The sequence below is a fragment of the Hypanus sabinus genome, chromosome 29 (assembly GCF_030144855.1).
Source record: "Hypanus sabinus isolate sHypSab1 chromosome 29, sHypSab1.hap1, whole genome shotgun sequence".
NCBI classification, from domain to species: Eukaryota; Metazoa; Chordata; class Chondrichthyes; order Myliobatiformes; family Dasyatidae; genus Hypanus; species Hypanus sabinus.
Window position 1 is genome coordinate 30881676 of NC_082734.1, and position 25427 is coordinate 30907102.

The following is a 25427-nucleotide window of genomic DNA, read 5'->3' on the forward strand; positions in this document are numbered from 1 at the left end:
TCTCCATCCCAGGACAGGGTCTTCTACTCCGTAATGTTGAGTGTCCCTCCGCCTCCGCTGACGGCACTTGAACCTACCAGTCCCTCACTGGGGGCATGAGAAATACAGGTGTTGGAATCAGGAGCAACGCACAGGTTCTGTTACCCTTTCTCTGACAGGGAGGGGTGAAGGGCTGTAAGGGGTTACGAAGTCGCATCATTCCCGTCTCTATAAACCCCTTCATTCCCTACACCCCTCACTCTGTAACCCCCTCCAGCTCATACACCCCTCCGGTCTCTGAAATCCCCTCCAGCCCTTCACCCCTCCCTGTCTCTGTGACCCTCTCCAGTCCCTGCACCCCTCCCTGTCTCCATAACCCCCTCCAGCTCGTAGACCCCTCCCTACCATGTCTACGCCACCATTCAATCATGGCTGATTTATTTTCTCACTCAGCACCAACCCTCCTGTTTTCTCTCCTTCACCTTTGCCTCTTTACCCAATCCAGAACCTATTTACCTTTGCTTTAAATAAACTCAATGACAGCCTCCACAGCTGCTGTGGCAATAAATTCTGCAGATTCACCATCCTCTGGCTAAAGAAATTTCTCCTCATCTCCATTCTAAAGGGGCATCCTTGCATTCTGAGGCTGTGCCCCCTGGACTCAGACTGTCCCAGTGTAAGAAACATCCTCTCCATATCCACTCTATCTAGGCCTTTCAATATTTGACAGGTTTCAATGAGATACTCCTCATTCTTCTAAATTCCAGTGAGTACAGGCCCAAAGCCATCAAACACTGCTTATTCCTTAACACTTTCATTCTTGTAAACATTCTCTGGGCTCTCTCCAATGCCAGCGCATCCCTTCTTAGATAACGGGCACAAACCTGCTCACAATACCCTCGAAATTAGACATTGCATCCCCACATACACAATCAGTTCCCCATTAATTGGAAAAACCAAACTGTCAGTCCTGCAGCCTTGAAGGCTGACGGAACCTCCCCCTTAATTAAAAGAGACCAAGTCATTAGTCATATAGCCTTGAGGGCTAAGGGTTCCTCCTTACACACAACATCCATGCGTTATCAGTTCTTCATTACAAACAGGACTTATTGCTAATTAGTTTGAGTAGGCAGACAAACCCCATCTGCTTCTTACCCTGTTATTCTCATGACCCTTAACCCGTAATTCTCAGGGTTAATTTTCTTCCACACTTACGTTCCAGTAAGGGGGTAGGACAAAAATGAAAAAGTGAAGCAACAGATGACGAGATAGTGAATTTAATCAAATGACAAAGTAGCCAGAGACTCATTCCACCGAGATGCAACACTGAGCATCATAGGAAGTCATTCCTGCCTGTGGCCATCAAACTTTACAACTCCTCCCTCAGAGTGTCAGACACCTTGAGCCAGTAGGCTGGTCCTGGACTTATTTCCACTTGGCATCATTTCCTTATTATTTAATTATTTATTGTTTTATATTTCTGCACTATTCTTGGTTGGTGCAACTGTAACAAAACCCATTTTCCCTCAGGATCAATAAAGTATGTCTGTCTGTCTGTAAGCATATAAAGTTTATGAAGAGCCTTGGCAGAATATAAAGAAAGCTGAGAAGAACAAAAGCAAGGTATTGGGAAGACCAAATGGGAGGCATGAGATAAGAATCCCAGTGCATTTTATGTGATTTAAGAACGAGGTTAACTTGCCAGAGCTTAGGGCCATTTAAGGATAAAGGGAGTATTTCATCCTTGGAGTGTGAGGATGTTGGAATACTTTGTACCTGTGCTCACCAGGAAGGACATAAAAGATAGTGAGATTGGGTATTTTGCGATCAAGAAAGAGATGTTTTGGGGTCTTCTGTGGAGCAGTAAGATGGATAACTCTGTTTAGATTTTTGCAAGGTTCCCCACGGCAGGCTGGTCCGGAAGGTTAGATCCCAAGGGGTCCAGGGAGAGATCACTCATAATTGGCTCAGTGTGGGAAGTACAGTGATGGCTGAAATCTTAAATACTGAGTGGCCCAGAAAAGTGGATGTGGAGAGAATGTTTCCTATCGTGGGGAGAGCACTGCCTCAGAATAGAGGGGTGTCCCATTAGAACAGAGGAGGAAGAACTTATTTGACTAGAGCATTGTGCATCTGCGGAATTCATTGCCATAGACAGCTGGAGGCCAAGTCATTGGGTATATTTAAATTGGAGGTTGATAGGTTCTTGATTAGTCGGAGTGTCAAAGGGTGACAGGAAGAAGCCGGGAGAAGGAGTTTGAGACGGATAATAAATCCGCCACAGTGGAACAGACTCGAGGGACTGAATGGTCTAATAATGCTCCTTTCTCTTATGCTCAACACCATTGTGTCTGATTAATCTACAGTGATCCCAGCTCCTGTGCCTGTTCTCCTACCCCTCAGTTCCTCACTCCCTTAAGCATTTATCTATCTCCACCTCAAATATATCCCACCAACTGGGATAGTGAATCCCAGAGATTGTAACCTTGGACAGAATTCCAGAATTTCCACATGCCTTTATTTGAAATGACTAGCAGCAATTGACCCCTGTTCATGGCTCTCTCACTGATCCTCCATCAATTCCCCTCAGCGTCATATGTGAATATACTCTAAATTCAAGCCCAAACTGTTTCATCTCTGCAGTTTACACCTCACTTTACACCGCATGCTGTCGGAGCAGTGCTGCCAGGGTAATCAAGGACACGACCCACCCAGCCAACACACTTTTTGTCCCTCTTCCCTCCGGGAGATGGTTCAGGAGCATAAAGATTCGTACGGCCAGATTTGAGAACAGCTTCTTTCCAACTGTGATAAGGCTGCTGAAGGAATACTGACCCAGATCTGGGCCGTACCTTCCAAATATCCGGACCTGACTTGCACTACCGTACTTTCCCTTTTCTATTTTCTAATTATGATTTATAATTTAAATTTTTATTATATTTACTTTGATTTGTACTTCAAGGGGCACGAAGCACAGAAGCAAATATCGTTGTGATGATTGAACACTCTAGTATCAATTGTTTGGTGACAATAAAGTAAAGTTAGATTATTCCAGAAATTTCCTTGGTGAATCTCCTCAGGACTGCCTCCAATATCCCTCTTATTGTTTCCTTTAGCTCAGGGAATAAAACCATGCACAGAATTCCACCAACACCGTGTACAATGGTAACTACACCGGCCCATTCCTAAACTCCACTCCCTGTGCAGTAACGGCCAAGTGCTGTCTGCCTTCTGAATCTCTTGATACAGAATCACAATGATTTCCTTCCACTGTTTCTGTGTCATCAGCAGACTCGGACATCTCACATCTTGTTCCCTCCTGGTGATCCCTGGGGTACTCTGAAAGCTCTCAAAGTTGCCTCCTTCCAGTCTGAAAATGATCCACTTAATCCAGCCACACACAAAATGCTGGAGGAACTCAGCAGGTCAGGCAATGTCTTTGGAGAGGAATGGACAGTCGACAAAATCATTGTATCACCTTTGCTCATTTAGGAAATCACCTCTGTTCAACATGTTATGATTCTGACTGTCCACCACTGACACCATGTTTCTCTTAGATCATAAGACCACAAGACATAGGAACAGAATTAGGTCATTCAGCCCATCGAGTTTGCTCCATCATTCCATCACGGCTGATTCCGGATTCCACTCAACTCTATACACCTGCCTTCTCAACATATCCTTTGATATGCGAGGTGCTTCCAGGGGCCTGTATTGGCAAGGTTGAGGCACTGGAGGTTGATGGCAGGAAGAGTTTTTCTTCCTTCTACCGTCTGCATGAGATGATGGGCTATTGAGGACTTTGAGACTTTTTTTTACCGTGCCCATGGTCTGCTCTTTATCAGATTATGGTATTGCTTTGCACTGTTGGAACTATATGTTAAATTATGTGGTTTTTGTCAGTCAGTCTTTTATCAATTATGGTATTGTCTGCACTGTTGCAACTAAACATTAACTATAACTATGTGGTTTTGTCTAGGTTTTTGATTTGTTGGGTGGTAGTGCTGGTCTCTTGATTTGGTGTGTCTGGGTAGTCTTGTTTTGTCTGATGGGTTTGGAGCTCCTTTCCGGGGTACGTGCTAAGATGGTAGCACGATATTGATATGCAGCAGCCTCTCCAGACTCTGGATTGGGAATTACCAAATGTTATGTGGTTTTTCTTGTGTGATCTATTTTGTCATGTGCTTTTTTTTTTGTGATATCGTTCCGCAGAATGTTGTCTCATTTTTTAACTGCATTGCATTCGTGGTTTCTAAATGACAATAAACTGAACCTGAATCTGATGCCCTGACTGTTCAGGAAACGATCAACTTCTGCCTTAAATATACCCACAGATTTGGCCTTCACTGCAGAAGTGTGGCAGAGTATTCCACGGATTTGCTACTCTCTGGCTAAAAAAAAATTCCTCCTTACCTCTGTCCTAAAGAGTCACCTCTCAATTTTGAGGCTATGCCCTCTAGTTCTGGATACCCCTAGAATCTTCTTTTCCCTCTGGGTACAGAGTAATGTGCTCTGAGTAGGTCTATGAGATATGCCCAGAACATGAAACTACACTGATTGAGAGAGACAAACTGAGCCAAGTCACAGACTGCTGAAGGGCAGAAATGATTCATTCTGATACAGACAGGAAGGCAGAGAATTTGATGTTGTGGCCGGATGTCTGAATTGTGTCGGGTTAGAAGATGAAGTGTTGTTCCTCCAAATTGTGTTGTGCCTCGCTGTAACACCATAATGACTGAGGTTATCTCAGCTGATAATGTTGTCCTTTACACATTAAAATCCTTTGCAAACTTCTTGCAGGGTTGAAAAGGCAAAAGATTTTGTGAATCAGAATCTCAAACACAACAGCACGTCAGTTCTACTCTGTCTGTCAGTTCACCAGCTCTTGAATGACACCAATCCTTGATCGTGGAGGAGGAGATCCTGGAGAAGAAATCACACCAGTCGTAGCAAAGAGGACCGGAATACGTGTACTATACACTTCAGTGATCTGTCTGGATAAATTACCATAGAGTTGGTAGCAGTGAGATGTCATTCACTGGCTCTGATTTTTTCAGGGATCTACTAGGCCACTGTGTCTGCAGATGCACCAACAAGTTCACACCGGAGGAGAGACTGTTCAACTGTTCAGTGTGTGGGATGAGATTCAATCAGTTAGCCCATCTTGTGATGTTGCAGCGAGTTCGCAATAAGTGGAGGTCACACTTCTGTCCTGAGTGAGTGAAGAGTCACTCATCCCACCTGCTGAAACACCAGAGAGGAAGTTTAAATAACCTCTATTCTAAATTTTAACTATCATGGTGGCTGAATCCAGTTGTAAGTTAGAAACATCTAAACAACCCACAGCACAATATAGGCCCTTCAGCCCACAAAGTTCTGCTGAATGTCTCCCTACATTAGAAATTACTAGGGTTACCCATTGCCCTCTATTTTTTAAGCTCCATGTACCTATCGGATATGATAGGGTATCCGCCTCCACCACTGTTGCCAGCAGCCCATTCCACGTACTCACCACTCTCTTGGTAAAAAACTTACCCCTGACATCTCCTCTGTACCTGCTCCCAAGCACCTTAAATCTGTGCCCTCTTGTGGCAGCCATTTCAGCCCTGGGAAGAAGCCTCTGACTGTCCACGTGATCAATGCCTCTAATCATCTTGTACACCTCTATCAGGTCACCTCTCATCCTCCATCACTCCAAGCAGAAAAGGCTGAGTTCACTCAACCTATTCTCATAAGGCATGCTCCCCAAACCAGGCAACATCCTTGTAAATCTCCTCTGCACCCTTTCTATGGTTTCCACATCCTTCCTGTAGTGAGGCGACCAGAACTGAACACAGTACTCCAAGTGGGGTCTGACCAGGCTCCCATAGAGCTGCAACATTACCTCTCAGCTCCTAAATTCAATTCTACGATTGATGAAGGCCAATACACCATATGCCTTCTTAACCACAGAGTCAACCTGCACAGCTGCTTTGAGTGTCGTATGGACTTGAACCCAAGATCCCTCTGATCCTCCACACTGCCAAGAGTCTTACCATTAGTACTAAATACTCCCAACATATTTGACCTACCAAAATGAACCACCTCACACTTCTGGGTTGAACTCCATCTGCCACTTCTCAGCCCAGTTTTGCATCCTATCAATGTCCCGCTGACCTCTGACAGCCCTCCACACTATCCACAACACCCCCAACATTTGTGTCATCAGCAAATTTACTAACTCATCCCCCCACCTCATCACCCAGGTTAGTTATAAAAATCATGAAGAGTAAAGGACCCAGAACAGATCCCTGAGGCACTCCACTGGTCACCAACCTCCATGCAGAATATGACCCATCTACAACTAATCTTTGCCTTCTGTGGGCAAGCCAATTCTGGACCCACAAAGCAATGTCCCTTTGGATCCCATGCCTCCTTACTTTCTCAATAAGCTTTGCATGGGTTACCTTCTCAAATGCCTTGCTGAAATCCATATACACTACATCTACTGCTCTACCTTCATCAATGTGTTTAGTCACATCCTCAAAAAATTTAATCAGGCTCGTAAGGCACGACCTGCCCTTGACTATGCCTCTCCAAATGTTCATAAATCCTGCCTCAAGTTACCAGTCACTGAAGTAAGACTCACTGGTCTATAATTTCCTGGGCTATCTCTACTCCCTTTCTTGAAAAAAAGAACAACATCCGCAACCCTCCAATCCTCCAGAACTTCTCCTGTCCCCATTGATGATGCAAAGATCATTGCCAGAGGCTCAGAAATCTCCTGCCTCACCTCCCACAGTATCCTGGGGTACCTCTCATCCGGTCCCAGTGACTTATCCAACCTGATGCTTTCCAAAAGCTCCAGCACATCCTCTTTCTTAATATCTACATGCTCAAGCTTTTCAGTCCACTGCAAGTCATCAATACAATCATCAAGATCATTTTCCAGAGTGAATAATGAAATAAAGTATTCATTAAATACCTCTGCTATTTTCTCTGGTTCCAGACACACTTTCACACTGTCACACTTGATAGGTCCTATTCTTTCACGTCTTATCCTCTTGCCCTTCACACACTTGTAGAATGCCTTGGGATTTTCCTTAATCCTGTCCACCAAAGCCTTCTCATAGCCCCTTCTGGCTCTCCTAATTTCCTTCTTAAGCTCCTTCCTGATAGCCTTATAATCTTATAGATCTCTAACATTACCTAGCTCTCTGAACCTTTTGTAATCTTTGATTTTCTTCTTGACTAGATGTACTACAGCAGTTGTACACCATGGTTCCTGTACCCTACAATAACTTCCCTGTCTAATTGGAATGTACCTATGCAGAACTCCACACAAATATCTCCTGAACATTTGCCACATTTCTTCCATTTCTTCCCTGAGAACATCTGTTCCCAATTAAGTGTCCAAGTTCCTGTCTGATGGTCTCATAATTCCCCTTACTCCAATTAAACGTTTTTCTAACTTGTCTATTCCTATATCTTTCCAATGCTATTGTAAAGGAGATAGAATGATGCTCACTATCTCCAAAATGATCTCCCACTGAGAGATCTGGCCTGACTAGGTTCATTTCCCAATACCAAATTAAGTACAGTCTCTCCTTTTGTAGGCTGATCTACATATTGTGTCAAGAAACCTTCCTGAACACACCTAACAAACTCCACTCTATCTAAACCCCTTGCTCTAGGGAGATGCCAATTTAATTTAATTTGAGAAATTAAAATCTCCCACCATGACAACTCTGTTATTGTTACACCTTTCCAGGATGCGTTTCCCTATCTGCTCCTCGATATCCCTGTTACTATTGGACGGCCTATAAAAAAAACACCCAGTAAAGTTATTGACCCCTTCCTGTTCCTAACCTTCACCCACAGAGACTCCGTATACAATCCTTCCATGACGTCCACCTTTTCTGCAGCCGTGACACTATCTCTGATCAACAGTGCCATGCCCCCACCTCTTTTGTCTCCCTCCCTTTCCTTTCTGAAACATCTAAATTCTGACCCTGAGCCATCCAAGTCTCTGTAATGGCCACCACATCATAGCCCCAAGTACTGTTCCACGCTCAAAGCTCATCCGCTTATTTTTGAAGAAATCCTGGAGGAACTCTGCGGGTCAGGCAGAATCAGTGGAGAAGAATAAAACAGTCGAAGGTTTGGGTCAAGACCCTTCCTTCACCATGTTGCTGACTGGTGAAAGGGTTCGGATTGAGCTTCGGCTGCCTATTCATCGGCATCGATGCTGCACGACCTGCTGAGTTCCTCCTGAATTTGTGCGTGTCGCTCTATATCTCGAGAATCTGAGGAATCTCGTGTTTTATATCTGCATTTGTAAGTACATTGACAGTTGACACGCGGAATACCTGTTGATATTGAGTATATTGTTTGTGGGATCTTGCTGCGTTAAAGTAGCTGCTGAGTTTTCTTCATAAAAACATTGACGGTTTTTGAGGCATGGGGCGTGGAACCGGTGCTTGCGGGCACTATTAATGGCATCTTGGTTACCCAAGAACCCCCGCGTTTGAGAATTCGCCTTCGACCTAATGCGCAAGCGTCGGGGTCGCTCATGCTCCCGAATGTCGCGCATGCGCTCAGTGGCCTACAGGCTCAGGCGATCCACCGCAGGTAAGAGCGAGGCTCCGAGTGATGGTTCATTTGGCTCCGGGCGACTGTCGGTCAATTGTTGCGAGCTCCGAACGCACCGTGGCCCTGCAAAGCCGGGACAGTCCTGGTCCTTTTCCTCTCTCAGCCTCAAGATCCGTACCCGGGCCCCGGGGAGCTTTCTGCTGATGAGCGAAGCTGCTGGCGCCATTTCTGTAGCGCATGCGTATTGCTGGGACTGACTTGTTTCTCGTTCAAAGTACACTTAATATCAAAGTATGCATGCAGTGTACACAACTTCGAGATTCTTCCCCAGAGACATGCACGATATAAAGAAAATCATCGAACCCATTCAAAGAACAAAATTCAAGCCCACTCCACCCACGCACAACAACCAACATAACGAGCTGGAAAACAGAATCAAAAGCCATATTTCAGTACAGCTCAGTGTTCGTTATCTGCAGTCCACCCAGTTTCGAAATTGCCCAAGCTAGCAACAGAAAGGAGCAACCAGAAAAGCTGGAAACACATACATGAATTAGAGACGATAGACAGGTGCAGGAGTAGGCCATTCGGCCCTTCTAGCCAGCACCACCATTCACTGTGATCTTGGCTGATCATACACAATCAGTACCCCGTTCCTGCCCTCTCCCCACATCCCTTGACCCTGCCATCTATAAGAGCTCTATCTAACTCTCTCTTCAATGCATCCAGAGACCCAGCCTCCACTGCCCTCTGGGGCAGAGTATTCCACACATCCACCACTCTGGGTGAAAAAGTTTTTCTGCATCTCTGTTCTAAATGGTCTACCCCTTATTCTTAAACTGTGGCCTCTAGTTCTGGACTCACCCGTCAGCGGGAACATGCTTCCTGCCCCCAGTGTGTCCAATCCCTTAATAATCTTATATGTTTCAATCAGATCCCCTCTCATCCTTCTAAGTTCCAGTGTATACAAGCCCAGTCGCTCCAATCTTTCAACATATGACAGTCCCGCCATTCCGGGAATTAACCTTATGAACCTACGCTGCACTCACTCAATAGCAAGAATGTCCTTCCTCAAATTTGGAGACCAGAACTGCACACAATACTCCAGGTGGGAGTATTTCTGTACTTAATTCCTCTTGTTATAAAAGCCAGCATGCCATTAGCTTTCTTCACTGCCTGCTGTACCTGCATGCTTGCTTTCATTGACTGATGTACAAGCACACCTAGATCTCGTACTTCCCCTTTTCCTAACCTGACTCCATTTAGATAGTAATCTGCCTTACATTTATCCACATTAAACTGCATCTGCCATACATTTGCCCACTCACCCAACCGGTCCAGTCACCCTGTGTTCTCATAACATCCTCCTGACATTTCACACTGCCACCCAGTTTTGTGTTATTGGCAAATTTGCTAATGTTACTTTTAATCCCTTCATCTAAATCATTAATGTACATTGTAAACAGCTGCGGTCCCAGCACCGAACCTTGCGGTACCCCACTGGTCACAGCCTGCCATTCCGAAAGGGACCTGTTAATCACTGCTCTTTGTTTCCTGTCAGCCAGCCAATTTTCAATCCATGTCAGTACTCTGCCCCCAATACCATGTGCCCTAATTTTGCCCACTAATCTCCTATGTGGGACTTTATCAAAAGCTTTCTGGAAGACCAGAATCCACAAACCACATTGATTCAACCCTGCTCCAGCACCATCCTCTGGCAGCATCAAGGGAGAGAGAGAGGTCATACAAATGCCAGGATCTTCCCTCTGGAGCATAGAAAGAGAGAGCATCAAATGCAGACACCTTCCTCCAGCAGTAGCAAGTGAGAGGCTGACAGATGGTGCTGAATACTCACTAGTCCTCTAATCGGCCTGGATGATTACAGTCTTCATCAGTACTTTAATCAGTGGGAGATGGAGTCAGTCATGGGCTTGTGGCCTGACTCCAGGCTGTATACTTTGCTCGAGACCTCAGCCAACGCCCTATGAGGCAGCAAAGTGCTAGATCTCCCAGATCACTTGGTGGACAGTGCTTAGTCATGATGGCGCTAAACGGTGACTCCTTTGCTTGCATCTTCGTAAGCAGCTCTATTTCCACCTTTAATATCTCTATTTCCCCCTTTCAGGGTTCTTTTGAAGACCCTGACCTGGAGTTTCATGCTAACTTCAGGTCTTTGCGAGAATGGGACACGCTGTCAGGGTTTCACGACTGGCCGTTATTTGACACGCCAAGTGCGCAGCCTGAGAGCTTTGCTTGCCTTCTCGGGTCAGAAATCTCGTGGCTCTGGAGACAGGAGGATCGAAGGTTGGTGTCCCGGCAGGAGATCATGGGAGTCGGAAGATGTGTGGTTGTGTGTCCAGAGACCTGAGATCTTTGGGCACGAAGCTCAGAAAAAGCGAAGCAACAGGCTTTAAACATCATGAACCAGCGAGTTGTTTGTTATGTCTCCCCTCTCACTGTGAAATGGAGATATTTCTTTCTTCCTTATTAGGTGGTGTGTTTTGTGGTATGTCGAATGCCGGGTGAACAAGTAGTCTTTGGGGTACTGCAAGTCTGTGTCTTTGCTGCTTGCTTGAATGCTTGGTGGTGGGTGCAGATGGTTTTTTTTTGCTGATGGGAAAGGGGGCGTTTGCTGCTACTTACACGAAGGAGGGAGGGGAGCTGGGGGGGACTTTGGAGTTCTTTTTTGTAATTTATTTTTTATATTGAAGTTCATCATCAAACAAACATTTCCATAAGATGTATTTCAGACATTGTACATATATATCATATAATCAGAAATGTCACAAATCTCCACATAGTATTTATCTGAGGTATACACTTATAGAAAAGAGTGGAAGGAAAAAACAAGCAAAAGGAAAAAAAACTATGTGCAAGTAGGGAGTGATTTTTTTTTACAACATATTCATTGATCTGTGAGAGTAAAATCAGGCCTAAGAGGCATTATATAGTTAATCCATTTTTCCCAGTATGAATCAAATTGTTCCAGCTTATGATTAATAGATACTGTTACCTTCTCCATTTTGTAAATGTCCATTGTAATTTCCATCCATACATTTATAGTTGGGCTCTCCTGTGATAGGACTTTGGAGTTCTAATATTTAACTGTCATTCATTCTTTGGGGGCACCCCTCTGTTTTCATGGATGGTTGCAAAGAAAAATCATTTCAAGGTATATATTGTATGCATTTCTCTGACATTAAATGTACCTTTGAAACCTTTGAAGGACACACCACCAGAATGTAAGTAATAGGCTCCAACGATGGCAGAACCACATCTGATAGGAAAAGAAATGAAGGGAGTTGTTTTGTGACCCATCGTGAGGACTTCACTTTTGATAATGTTATTCATAGGCAGTTCTGGTACAGAATTGTTTGTTGACACGACCACGGCATTCACTGCCAGTCCATAGGGTGCGTTTGGAAGTGCAGGCAGAGGGAATAGGAGTGGATGGATCTCAGGCACTGCCAAGCTCCCATTATTTAATTCAAGGATTAGCAACTCTGAACAGAAATATACCTCCAAGTTAATCTCAAGTGAAGAGTTTACCGTCCAGTCAATGAAAATGGCAATTAATGCTGCATGGAAAACAAGCACAAAATCCTTCCATCAGATTTAGTTCTTGAGAAAATCACATGTGTTCTACCTCCTCTTGGTCTGGATCTTTGTATCTGGTGAGGATATGTACCATTCTCTTATAGGTACATAATGATATCAAACACCTTTGTCCTGAGTAACAAGTGACCTGTAGCTTTCACATCACAATAGTGCTACAGTCCAATGAGAAAGACTATCTCCCTCCCCTTCATATTCATTGGCATTGTTATCATGAGTTCACCATCAACCACCTGAGGGGGCAAGGGAGAGCAATGAGTAAGTCTCCAGGATCAGCCATGAGCTCTTTGTAGCGTTGTGAGACATGACTAGAACTTGAAATAATACTAATGGAGAGAGTCAAACTGAGTGACATCACAAATTGAGGGTGGGTAGAGAAGTCCCATTGTGATACAGACAGGAAAATAGTGAATTTGATGGTCAGGCTGGATGCCTGCTCAGGGTCCAGTTAGAAGCTGGAAATGTTCCTCTAGTGTGGGTTGAACCTTGTTACAGTGTGATGTCAGAGCTCACCGTCGAGACTAAAATGAGCTCATCCAAAATGCTGTCCTTCACCCATTGATGCCTTTTGTAAATCTTTTTACAGGTTAGAAGCTGCAAAGAATTTGTGCATGGGACTTTCAAGCACAACAACAAGGGCTCACTCAGCTGAGCCACAGGTCCAGCAGTGAATTCATTGTGGGGAGAGAGACCATTCACTTATTCCGTGTCTGGGAAGAGAGTCACTCACTCAACCAAACTACAGACACACCGATGAATTCACCATGGGCAGAGGCCAGTTACCTGTTAAGTGTCTGGGAAGGGTTTCACTCACTCATCTATCTACAGTCACACCAGGGAGTTTAGTGTGCAGATGCCATTTGCCTACTCTGTGTGTGAGAGAGGATTTACTTACGCATCCCGCCTGAAGATACCTCAAAAGTTCACAGTTGAGAGGGTTCACCTGTTCTGATGGGGGAAAGCGAATCATTCGGCCACTCAAGTGGAAAATTCACTCCATTGAGAGACTGTTCACCTTTTCCGTATGTGGGACAAGATTCGCTCAGTCAACCCTCCTGCAGACATTAGTGAGCTTACAAGGGAGAGAGACACTTCAGCTGTTGCGTGTGGGAAGCAATTTACTCGGTCATTTGCTCTCCTGACACACAAGCGATTTCACACTGGGGAAAGGTTGTTCATCTGCTCAGATTGTGGGAGGGATTTACGCAGTCATCCCACTGACAGACACACTAATCAGTTCACACTGGGGAGATGCCATTTACCTGCTCAGACTGTGGAAAGGGATTTCCTCACTCATCTCAACTGAAGGTACATCGGCGAGTTCACACTGGGGAGAGACCGTTCACCTGCCCAGACTGTGGGAAGAGATTTACTCAATCATCCCACCTACAGAGACACCAGCAAGTTCACACTGGGGAGAGGCCATTCACCTGTTCTGTGTGTGGGAAGGGATTCACTCAGTTATGCAACCTACATGCACATCAGTCAGTTCACACTGGAGAGAGGCCGTTCACCTGCTCAGATTGTGAGAAGGGATTCTCTCGGTCATCTCACCTACTGGCACACCAGTCAGTTCACACTGAGGAGAAGCCATTCATCTGCTCAGACTGTGGAAAAGGATTCACTCGGTCATCTCATCTGAAGGTACATCAGCAAGTTCACACTGGGGAGAGGCCATTCACCTGCTCGGAGTGTGAGAAGGGATTCTCTCGGTCATCTGACCTACTGGCACACCAGTCAGTTCACACTGGAGAGATGCCTTTCATCTGCTCAGACTGTGGGAAGGGATTTCCTCGGTCATTTCAATTGAAGCTACATCAGCGAATTCACACAGGGGAGCGGCCATTCACCTGCTCTGAATGTGGGAAGGGGTTCACTCAGTCATCCACCCTTGTGGTCCACTACCGAGTTCACACTGGAGAGAGGCCATTCACCTGCTCTAAATGTGGGAAGGGATTCACTCACTCATCCAACCTCGTAGCTCACTACCGAGTTCACACTGGAGAAAAGGTTTAAATAAGCTGCATGCTGAATCCAGAGGCAAGTTCAAAATTGACTGTTGGTGTCAAACTCTATATTTATTGCTGCTGCTCAACACACCCAGTTCTGCACCCCAGTTACTGGACATGGGAGGAGTTTCTTCCGCTGCTGTTCACCTTTAATGGGTCTGGAGTTTAATATTCTGGATCTCTGACAAATAAATCAGTTCTATTTCAAACCCTGCCTCAGGTGCCAAGTGAATCTACAACACACTTAATGTAGAGTAGGGTCAACTCAGCTCAACTGTTCCATGACAGTCCTTTTAAGTCCATCCCTGCAGTTCAACTCCCACTTTTCCTGTGGTGATAGGTTCCAAGCAGTAACTCTGTGGGTGAAGAGGTTTCCCTTGAATTTCCTGCAAGACTTTCTTCAGACTGAAGAAGATGATGAGCTGACTGCAGTTATGTCTGACGTGTTCTTTGCCCTCAAATCTCTGAGCTGAGGAAGAATGACTTTAGTAGTTATCTCTTTATTCCACTCATTTCAACCACCCGGGACCACTCGGAACCACTCTTGCGGACGCCACTGCGCCACCGGCCGGATTTGCACTCGGGACCACCCGGGACCACTCGGAACTTGGTTCCAAGCAGTCATTCTGTGGGTGAAGAGGTTTCCCTTGAATTTCCTGCAAGACTTTCTTCAGACTGAAGAAGATGATGAGCTGACTGCAGTTATGTCTGACGTGTTCTTTGCCCTCAAATCTCTGAGCTAAGGAAGAATAACTTTAGTAGTTATCTCTTTATTCCACTCATTTCAGTATTATGGGTCATTTTTACTGCTTCTAAAGAACTGTGCCTCACACAGCTGGTTTGTTTGAATATACCACTGTCATGTAAAATCTGAAAACAGAATGGAGAATGACAGCTGGATGTTCAACGAACCAGGGTCAGAAAACAGAGATGGGTCAGTGTAGGGCAGGGGACATGGCAACGAATGACTGAGTAGCAACATTTGGAAGCTGATTGATAGAGAAAAAAAATTAGACTGACTTTGTTGACATACAATACCTGTTTGCAAGGCCCTCCACTGGCTGAAGAACTGTGGTTTAATTGGCTATATCTGTTAAGTAAGTTGTTCTTGCTTCTTTATTCTGTAATATTATATCCAGATGATTGTCATATCTATAACAGAAGATTGATGGTAATATAATTTGTAAGGCACTGTCTCTAAAACTGAATCAGATTGATTCTGTCAATACCATAAAGTCATAAACTTTATACTTTATGGTATAAAGCTATGCCATAATTTTATAGTAAGTTATGGTGTCTTTTATGAATTTGTATTTTAAAGCAAGGTTTCAGTGAATGATGTTTGCAACTTGATTGTGCCTGTGTCAGTAATCAGATTGAGTTAAACTGCTGCAAGATCCTGTAATGTGTTAGATGGTGTCTTGGCATTTTCTGCATTTACCGTCTTGAATTTGTTGGTCTTTTATGATGTATAGTTGATAATTCTTTGTGTTAACCACCTGGTTCTGTATTGCCACAAGGAACCCTTCTGTTTCTGGGAAGAGATCTCCAGCACTGAGCCAGGGATTCTTGTCGACATCTAATCTGTTCATTCTTGGGATGTCTTCCATGGAGGGTCATGCTCTTCAATTGGTTAAAATTTTCTTCTATAGTGATAATTTCTTCATTTTTCTGGGTTCTCCTTTCACTTAAGTTCAGTGGTGTATACTTCGTATCAGAATTGCATGCATGTGTGGAGCACTGGTTCCTGTTTGCATTGATGAAAATATATCTTTATAATTTTTTTCTGACTGTTGTCTAAATTTTTTATATCTGTTATTCCTCTTCCTCCTTCTGTCCTAGGTTGTGTTAATCTAAGTGCATTCGAGTACAATGTTATTTAAAATTTGTCATTTCAGTTCTTATTTTTCTTTGTAAATTTTCCAGTTGGGTTTCATACCAAGTCATTAGGCCAAACGACTACGTTAATATAGGTATAACAAACGTGCCTATTGCCTTTGGTATGTTTTTACAATTGAGCTCTGTTTGGCAGCTTTTCTTAAGCCTTGAAGTAAATTCTGTCATAAGTTTTCCCTTTATCACACTAAAATCAATTGTACAATCATCCATCGATTGTATTGTATCATGCCACTCTGTTTTGTATTCTAATAGCTCTCTTATATCCATCTTTATGTTTACAGTTCTGTTACATCCAGTATCCAGTTGCAGAGGGAGTTGTTGAGACCCAGCGAGGATAGTTTCCCTATCAGTTTCTGGGGTATGATAGTGTTGAATGCTGAAATGAAGTCTGTAGACAGCAGTCTGGCACATGAGACCCCATTTTCCGGGTGGAACAGGACAGAGTGGAGGGCAGAGGCTATTGCATCATCAGTGGATCAATTCGAGCGATAAGCGAACTGGAAAGGTTCCAGTGCAGCTGGGAGAAAGGCTTTAATGTGCTCCATGATAATTCGCTCAAAGCATTTCATAATAGTTGATGTCAATGCCACCAGACGATAGCCATTTAGACAGGTTACTGTCACCTTCTTTGGCACAGGAATGATGGTTGCCACCTTGAAAACTGAGGGGACGATGGACTGTTCCAGAGAGGTATTGACTATATCTGTCAGCACATCAGTCAGCTGAGCTGTGCAGTATTCCAGAACCTGATTTAATATATTATTAGACACCGCGACTTAGCGTGGGTTGACTGTGACCTTCACCTTAGCTTCAGCCAGACAGAGTGTCTGCTTCCTTGGCGTGGGGTGGGGGGGGGGGGGGTGGGAGAGGCCTTGCTCGCCAGCACTTTGTTCTGTGCATCAAACCAGGCATAAAAAACATTCAGCCTGTCGTGGAGTTGGGCATCCTGGTCACTGATGTGCAGGGTAGACTGTAGACTGTCATCCTTTGAATTCCCTGCCGCAGGCGCAGTGTGTCTCTGGTATTGCAGAAGTGGCTGTATATTCTCTGAGAATGCTCCCGTTTTGCCACCTTGATAGAGTGAGAAAGCACAGTTCTTGCTTCCCTGAGAGCTGTAAACGCAGCATTACAATGTGTTTTGTGATGTTATTTATGTAAATACAGATTTATGTAAATACAGATACCGCCACCGCGGGTCTTGCCTGAGATCGCTGGATTCCTGTCAACCTGAAACCTTCACACTGGATGGCCACATCCAGAATGGTGCCCTGAAGCCATGTTTCCTTGAGAATGAGTACACCGTTGTTCCTCATCTCTTGCTGATTCACAGTCTTAAGCCCAAGCTGTGGAGCTAATACAAAGTTCATATCTTCAGAAAACAGTTGTACTGTTTGAATCAATGGCTTTAGCTTTACTAATGAAGGAGCATGCAGTTTCAACTTGTCTGTGTATAGAAGGTGTGTCAAGATATTATATTTTTATTTTTTCTCATCTCAAACTGGTAAAACCTGAGGTATATGCATAGCCAAACATGACTTATTTCTCAATAGCTATGAACTTCTCGACTATTTTAGAGGTGTTTAGTATTGTAGCTTTTTACATAAATGTTGTGTGGCCTAATTGTTTAATGCTGTTGTGTAGTGACCATGGGACCCTATATATTACTATTCAGACAATGTATACCTTGTTCACGTTCCATAGTCTCTCAATTTCCTGTTTTAATTCAGTATATTTCAGGTGGTTTTTCACTATTGACTTATTTATGTTATGTGTGTTTGGATCAGCTATATCTATTAAGTAAGTTGTCTTTGCTTGTTTTTCCTGTAGTATTATATTTAGATGGGTATTATGGATTACCCTATCTGTAACAATAGCCAGGTTGTAATATAATTTGTAGGACTCTGACTCTAAACCTGGATTAGGCTTGTATTGACAGTAAGGTATGGTGTCTTCTATGAGTTTGTATTTTAAAGCAAGATTTTGGTGAATGATGTTTGCCACTTGATTGTACCTGGGTAAGTAATCAGATTGAGTTAAACTGCTTCAGGATCCTTTTATGTGTTAGATTGTTCCTGGCTTCTCTTGGCACTTTCTGCATTTATCACCTTGAATTTGTTGGTTTTCTGTTATGTATATTTTATAATTTTTTGTGTTATCTAACTAGTCCTGTATTGCCACAGGGAATTATGGTTATGCTTTTTATTATCTTTTGTGCATTGGTTATTGTCTGTTTCGTTGGGTCAGCTCTTACATTGATTCTATTGTGTTTCTTGGATTTACTGTATATGCCCGCAAGATAACCGATCTCAGGGTTTTATATGGTAATATAAATGTATGCTCATAATAAATTTACTTTGATTTTTGAACTTTGCAGACACACCCGAGATTTCACACATTGGAGACTCTGTTCACCTGCTCCATCTGTGGGATGGGTTCATTCAGTTATCTGGGCTACTGACACATCAGAGAGTTCACACTGGGGAGAGGCCATTCACCTGCAGTTTGTGTAAGAGGGAATTTCCTGGTCATCCCATCTGCAGGCATACCAGTGATTTCACACCAGCTCAGACTGTGGGAAAGGATTCACTCAGTGATCCCACCTTGTGAGGCAACAGTGAGTTCACACCAAGAGGCTGCACACTTGTGCTGTGTGATTAAAGAGGTTTACTCAATCATCTCATCTGCTCAGATGCCAGCAAGTTCACACAGGCAATTTGTTGAATTTTTAACCTTCACATTTGATGAATCCAGTTTCAAGTTGAAGATTGACTGTTGGGGTCAGATTCTGCAGTTATTGCTGCTGTTCATCACACCTGGAACTGAACCCTGGTCACTAGGCATGGGACTTGTTTGTTCTGATGACATTAACTTTTAATTGGACTGGAGTTAAATATTGTAGATCTGTCAAAAATGAATTTAGTTCAAGTTTAAACATTATTTAATCATACCTGAATGCGGCCAAATAAAACAGCATTTCTCCAAGGCCACATTACCGACAGTCATACACAGCACAAGGTATGTATAGTATTTAACCAATAGGAAGTAAAGATACAGTCACACAAAAACATATCTGTAGCCAAAGATCCTAAGAAAATTCTCCTGTAAACTAATGTGCATGAGTGTTACCGACAAGAGTAAGCAGTCATTTGCAGACAAATGTACACATGCTGACAAGCTTGTCCTTCCACCAGCGAACATTGGATATGATGATTGGTGCCATTGTGGATAGTGCAGAGGCTGGCAAAGAATACAGCACGATATATATCAGTTGCAGATATGAACAGAGAAATGGCAAATGGGGTTTAACCCAGCCAAATGTAAAGTGTTGCACCTTAGTGGGTCAAATGTAAAGAGGCAGTGTACTATTAATGGCAGGATGCACAGCAGTATGAAGAGGAGAGAGATTTTGGTGTCCAAGTTCATAAGTCCCTGGAAGTGGCTGCATTGGTTGACGGTGGATTGGAAGGCACATGGCATGCTTGCTTTTATGAAGCATTGGGTTCAAACTTCAGGAAGTTGTGTTGCAGCTTTCTAAAACTCTAGTTAGGCCACATCTGGAATGTTGGATACAGTCCTGGTGGCCCCCGTTTTAGGAAAGACGTTGAGGCTTTGGAGAAGGTGCAGAAAAGGTTTACCAGGATGCTGCCTGGGTTAGAGGGCATGTGCTAAAACAAGAAGTTGGACAAACTTGGGTTTTCTCTAGAACAGTGGAGGCTGAGGGGAGATCTGGCAGAGGTTTATAAGATTATGAGAGACATAGAGAGAGTAGACAGGCTTATTTTTCCCAGGGTTGAAATGTCTGATATCAGAGGGCATTCATTTGAAGTGCGAGGTGGTAATCTCAAAGGAGGTAAGAGGAGCAAGTTTTATATACAGAGAGTAATGGGTGGCTGGAATGCACTGCCTGGGGTGATGGTAGTGGCACTTTCAGTGGGACTTTTAAGAGATATTTATATAGACACGTGGATGTGAGGATATGGATGTGTCGGCAAAAGGGATTAATGTAGTTGATCATTTGGTCACTAATTTAATTGGTTTGGCACAACATTGCAGGCTGAAATGTCTATTGCTGTGCTGTGCTGTTGAATATTCTATCATTTCTTAGCTAAGGGGTATAAAAATGCTCTCAGTATTCTAAGTACAATCTGATCAATGCCTCATAAAGCCTCAGCATTACAATCTTGATATAATGTCGAGTCCTTCAGAATGTCCAGTCCTGATGAAAAGTCTCATTTCGAAACATTGACTGGTTATCCCTTTCCATAGATGCCACCCGACCTGCTGAGATCCTCCAGTAATTTGTATGTGTAATTCTGGATTTCCAGAATCTTTTGTGTATGGCATACTTACTCTATACTCTAGCCCAGGTTTCTTAACTGGGGTTCCTGCGAGAGATTGTGATGAAAATACAATAAACATTGTGTTTTTGAACTTAGCGTAACTGGTGATGTTAGCGCTCACAATGGTGGGCAGTCACCAAGCAGCCCCGTGAGAGGTCTCTCAGCCCAGTAAGGCAGTGTGCAGTAAGACCGTGTTTATTTGGTTGAGTCCATTCTCAGTTTTTGACATGAGATAGGGGGGCTTTTGATAATTGGTGAGCGCTGTATTGCACGAAGGGGAGTATAGTAGGCTGATAATTGGTGAGGGCTGTATTGCACACAGGAGAGAATGGTAGGCTGATGAGGAACATGAAGTGCATTTTTCCGAGTATTGAATGGACTCACCCATTTTTATATTTTATTAACCCCGTGCCTGACATTCCAAAGTGGCTGTTTTTGAATTACAGTCTTCTGAGTCATTTCACTGCAGTCGGGCAACAACGGATACAAAAAGTCTGTCTTTAAAATTAAAGCTACTTATCAATGGGTTTTACATGGACTGGGGATCCAAGTTATCCTATTCCATTGTGCCCAGTCTATGGGAAACAACTTACAAATGTGGCAATGGCGCCGGCACTTAACTACAAATCACAGCCGTATGACTCATAAATGTGCTGATTACTTTAAATGGCTATTTAAATCTTAAAGCAAACAGAGCAAAACTTTTGTTAATAAAGTCACTGTCAGCAAAAGCATAAAGGAAGCAAGTTATTTGGTAGCAATGCTTATTACCCAGAAAAGGAAAAGTGAGAACCTAATAATACCAGCATGTAAAATTATAGTGGGTGAAATGCAGTTTAGAGAAATAGAAAAGGTTTCATGCTCAATGATGATGAGTCCTGGCCAGCAGAGCTGCCTGAGAAGCAAAGTGGCTTCAATGCTTGGAAGATGAACCTTCTGCAGGACCTGCCATCTGATACCAATGATGGAGTGGAGGCAGCGCTGATGGAAGTGCAACCATATTGCGGTACAAGACCTAGGGTTCAGAGCCGTTCAGCAGTGTCGTGGCAATGGCAGTTCTGTACTACTGGATTTTTGTGGACAGACACAGCAGTTGGTTCTTCACTCACGTTTCTGAAGGCACTACTAGCTCTGGTGAGTCAATTTTCAGCATCCCTTACAACTGTAGTGTTGTTGGAGACTACACTGCCCAGGTAGGTGAACTGCTCAACCATGGTGAGAGGGTTGTCATCAATGGTGATCCGAGGCAGATTGTAAACGCCATGAGGGAGGATCTTTGTTTTCTTCAGACTGATAGCTATCTCGAAGCTCTTGCAGCCTTGGTGAACTGTGGCGCATCTTCTGCATGAGAAGAGCAAAGTCATCCACATATAGTAGCTCAAGAGTGGGCTTTTGCATGGTTTTTGTTCAGGTGAGAGGGCGACCACTCTTAAACAATACAATAAGTCAACGTATAGATGACATGTCACATGATGCTGAAAAGGTTTTGTGTGATAAACTGGATAAAGATCAACAGCTTCTCTATCCAGGTTGATGAGTCAACAGATTTCACCAATAAATGTCATGGTAACATTTATAAGATTTGTAAATGATAAGTGAAATTCAAAAAAAAACATTTTCTGTTGCAAAGAGCTGCCCAAACCCAACAAAGGCCGAGATACATTTAATCTATTGTCTTCATATCTGGAAACGAGGACTGTCTTGAAGGAACTATGTTGGCATCTGTACTGATGGTGCCCCATCAATGGTTAGCTCCATGAGAAGTTTTGTTTCTCTTGTAAAGAAAGAAAATCCTGAGGGTGTCACTACACACTGCTTTCTTCTTAGAATGGTTGACTTTATTAACAAAGACCAGTTCACTCAAGAATGTTTTTTAAAAAACAAAAACCTGAACAAAGAGCACACCAATCTTCTGCCACCTGCAGAAATCCATTGGCTTAATAGAAGAAGAGCTCTCAACAGGGTGTTTGAGCTGAAAGGTGAATTGCAAGAGTACTTTCAAGAAAATAGGCCAGATTTTGCTGAGTGTTTTGAAGATGAAGAATGGCTGTAGAAACTAGCCTACTTTGCAGATGTTTTTCATCCTATGAACCACTTGAACAAGTCTCTGCAAGGTCATGGAGAAAATATTTTGACTTTGTGACAAAACTCTTGGAAATAAAAGGAAACTGAATCCTTGGAAAAATGTTGCAAAAAGGAAATCTTGAATTGCTTCCGCTGCTGCTTGGACTTGAGAGGGAGGGAGAATCAGAAAGTCTTGAGTCTTATCGAAAACCACCTGGAGGAACTGCAGAACAAAATTGAACAGTGTTTTTTCTACCTTGGAGAGAAGAGGAAGAACTTTGTGAGATGCAGTCTGATCGTTCATTCAAGATGAGATTTACTGACTTGTGCTTGGACAAGTTTTGGATGTCTATGAAAAAAGTGTATCCTGTCATTCCTATTCATAGGAAAACAATGAAGATTTTTCTGCAGTTTTCAACTTCTTTTCTTTTTTCTTTTTAAATCTTTTTATTAATTTTAAACAAACATAAATGAAACATGAATACAGAGAGTTTGAAAGTACATAATTAATAGGTTAAGTATACATTCTATAGATGATAATCCATATATAATAACCTCCCAAACTCATAGTAATTACGAAAAAAGGAGTTAAAAAAAAGAAAAAAATCCCCAAAAAAGAAGAAAAGAAAAAAAAAACTAACCAACATGGGCCGTTGATTGCATTATGTCAAATATACACAGTAGTGTCAATAACTCCGCACATCTCCCTGCATCCACCCGATCAAGCCCTTTCACAATCTTATATGTTTCAGTAAGATCGCCTCTCATTCTTCGGAACTCCAATGAGAAGAGTCCCAATCTACTCAATCTCTCATCATACATCAACCCACCCATCCCCAGAATTAACCTAGTGAACCTCCTCTGCACTGCCTCGAGAGCCAGTATGTCCTTTCTTAAATATGGACACCAGAACTGCATGCAGTATTCCAGGTGTAGTCTCACCAATACCCGGTACAACTGCAGTAAGACCTCCCTGTTCTTATACTCCATTCCCCTAGCAATAAAAGCCAGCATTCCATTGGCCTTCTTGACCACCTGCTGCACTTGCATACTAACTTTTTGTGTTTCCTGCACCAGGACCCCCAGATCCCTTTGCACAGAAGCACTTTCCAGTTTCTCTCCATTTAGATAATAACTTGCTCTATTATTTTTCCTGCCAAAGTGCAAGACCTCACACTTGTCAGTATTATATTTCATCTGCCAAATGTCTGCCCAATCACTCAGCCTATCTCTGTCCCACTGCAGGGTTTCAATGTCCTCCGCACTCATTACACTCCCTCCCATCTTTGTGTCATCAGCAATTATTATTATTAATTATAATAAATATAATTCAACTTCTTACGTGTGTGAGCAACCTTTTTCTTGATTAACAAGCATCAAGAGCAAGGCTAGGGATTCTCTCATTTCAGTTCAAGGAGAAATCTGTGTTTTCTTATCTCAAGTTCGACCCAGAATTGAGTATTTGTGCAGCAAAACAACAAACAGGTTTCACATACCAGGCCTATATTTGAGACTGATAATGTCACTTAGTAAGAAAATGTTATTTCAAAGCCTTGTATAAGATTGTGTCTTAGGCTATATTTTCATTCATATTGCTTTGGCTTATAGATTTTAGTTACTATTCAACATTGTCAATATGTTTTCATGTAGTAAATAGCATTAATTAAAATCAATTAACAACCTTTATTTAAATTAAATCTACCAAGCCTACTTTTAGAAAAATTAAATCCTATTTTGGCTTAAGCCAGTTATTTAACAGAAACTTATTATGTTTGCCTTCTGAGTTTTTAAAATGCATGAAAGGGAAAGAAAGAAATTAATTTCAAGGCAGGCCATTGCAGACTGAAATAGATACTTGCCAAACCTACCGCTTCCCCCCACCAGCGTCTGCTTTCAGTAAATCATTTCACCGTTATCTACCCTCAAAGCTGTAGGCTGTTACTCACACTAAGTTCCGAAAACATTGCTGTCAACTGGTTCCCTTGTACACATTCTCACATCCCACGCTAACACCATTTTGTCTTACAAGCTTCCAGTTTGTGGTGCACATTTTGGATATAACAAAGAGAAATCAAATTTAACTCTTTCCTTACAAGGACTGAAAACATATAAGTTACAATAAATAAATGTTATAGTGAAGTCATGTTTATGGGTTTGTGGTCCCTTCAGAATCTCATGGCAGATGGAAAAAAAACTGTTCTGCTATCATTGAGTGTGGATCCTCGGTCTCCTGTATGTCCATCCTGATGGTATAAAGGGAGAAGGGCATTTCCCAGATCACAAGGGTTATTAATGACAGAGGCAGCCTTCTTGCCACACTGTCTTTTGAAGATGTCCTTGATGGTGGAGAGTCTAGTGCCCGTAATGGAGGTAAGGATCTTGATCAGTTAGGGAACTGGTCCAAAAAGTGGCAAACGGATTTCAATACAGGTAAGTGTAAGGTAAAGCATTCTGGAATGTCAAATCAGCATAGGACATAAGAATGGTAGGGCATGAGGGAGTGTAATGGAACCGAGGACTGAGGAGCACAGGTGTTGAGTTCATTGAAAGTGGCTTCTCAGCTAGACAGGTGGTGAGAAAAGCATTTAGCATGCAGCTGTTCGTCAGTCAGGACACTGAGTAAAGAAGTTGCAGTTGTATAAGTTGGTGAGGACATACTTGGAGTACTGTGTACAGTTTTAGTCACTCTGTGTTAGAAGAAAGAAGTGGTTAATCTGGAAAGAGTGCAGAAATGTTTTAAGAAGATACTGCAAGACCGAGAGGGCCTGAGCAAAAGGGCAAGTTTGGCAAGGCTAGGGTGTTAATTTATGGAATGTAGGAAATGGGGCAAGAAATTATAAAATTGTTTAAACATAGAGGCAGAGATAAAGTGGACAGTAACAGTGTTTTTCCCATGGTAGGTGAGGGTTTTAACTGGGACACAGGTTTAAAGTGAAGGGAAAGATTTAAA

The 25427-nt window shown here is 42.9% G+C and overlaps 1 protein-coding gene and 1 long non-coding RNA gene across 3 annotated transcripts; one reads left to right on the forward strand and one right to left on the reverse strand.

The window, feature by feature from the left end:
* Positions 1 to 1240: 1240 nt before the first annotated feature.
* Positions 1241 to 8464, reverse strand: LOC132383209 (uncharacterized). Its single transcript, XR_009508567.1, has 2 exons — positions 8328 to 8464; positions 1241 to 5223 (listed from the first exon to the last, which is right to left on the reverse strand). It is a non-coding gene; the product is annotated as an uncharacterized LOC132383209 (long non-coding RNA).
* Positions 8347 to 23907, forward strand: LOC132383208 (zinc finger protein 239-like). 2 transcript variants are annotated; one of them, XM_059954099.1, is made up of 3 exons: positions 8347 to 8589; positions 10676 to 11056; positions 12752 to 23907. In XM_059954099.1, the coding sequence occupies exon 3, from the start codon at positions 13417 to 13419 to the stop codon at positions 14179 to 14181; it is 765 nt and encodes a 254-aa protein (XP_059810082.1). In that variant the 5' UTR covers positions 8347 to 8589; positions 10676 to 11056; positions 12752 to 13416; the 3' UTR covers positions 14182 to 23907. The 2 variants fall into 2 exon arrangements, with proteins under 2 accessions (XP_059810082.1, XP_059810081.1); XM_059954098.1 differs by having other exon boundaries at positions 10676 to 10854.
* Positions 23908 to 25427: the final 1520 nt, after the last annotated feature.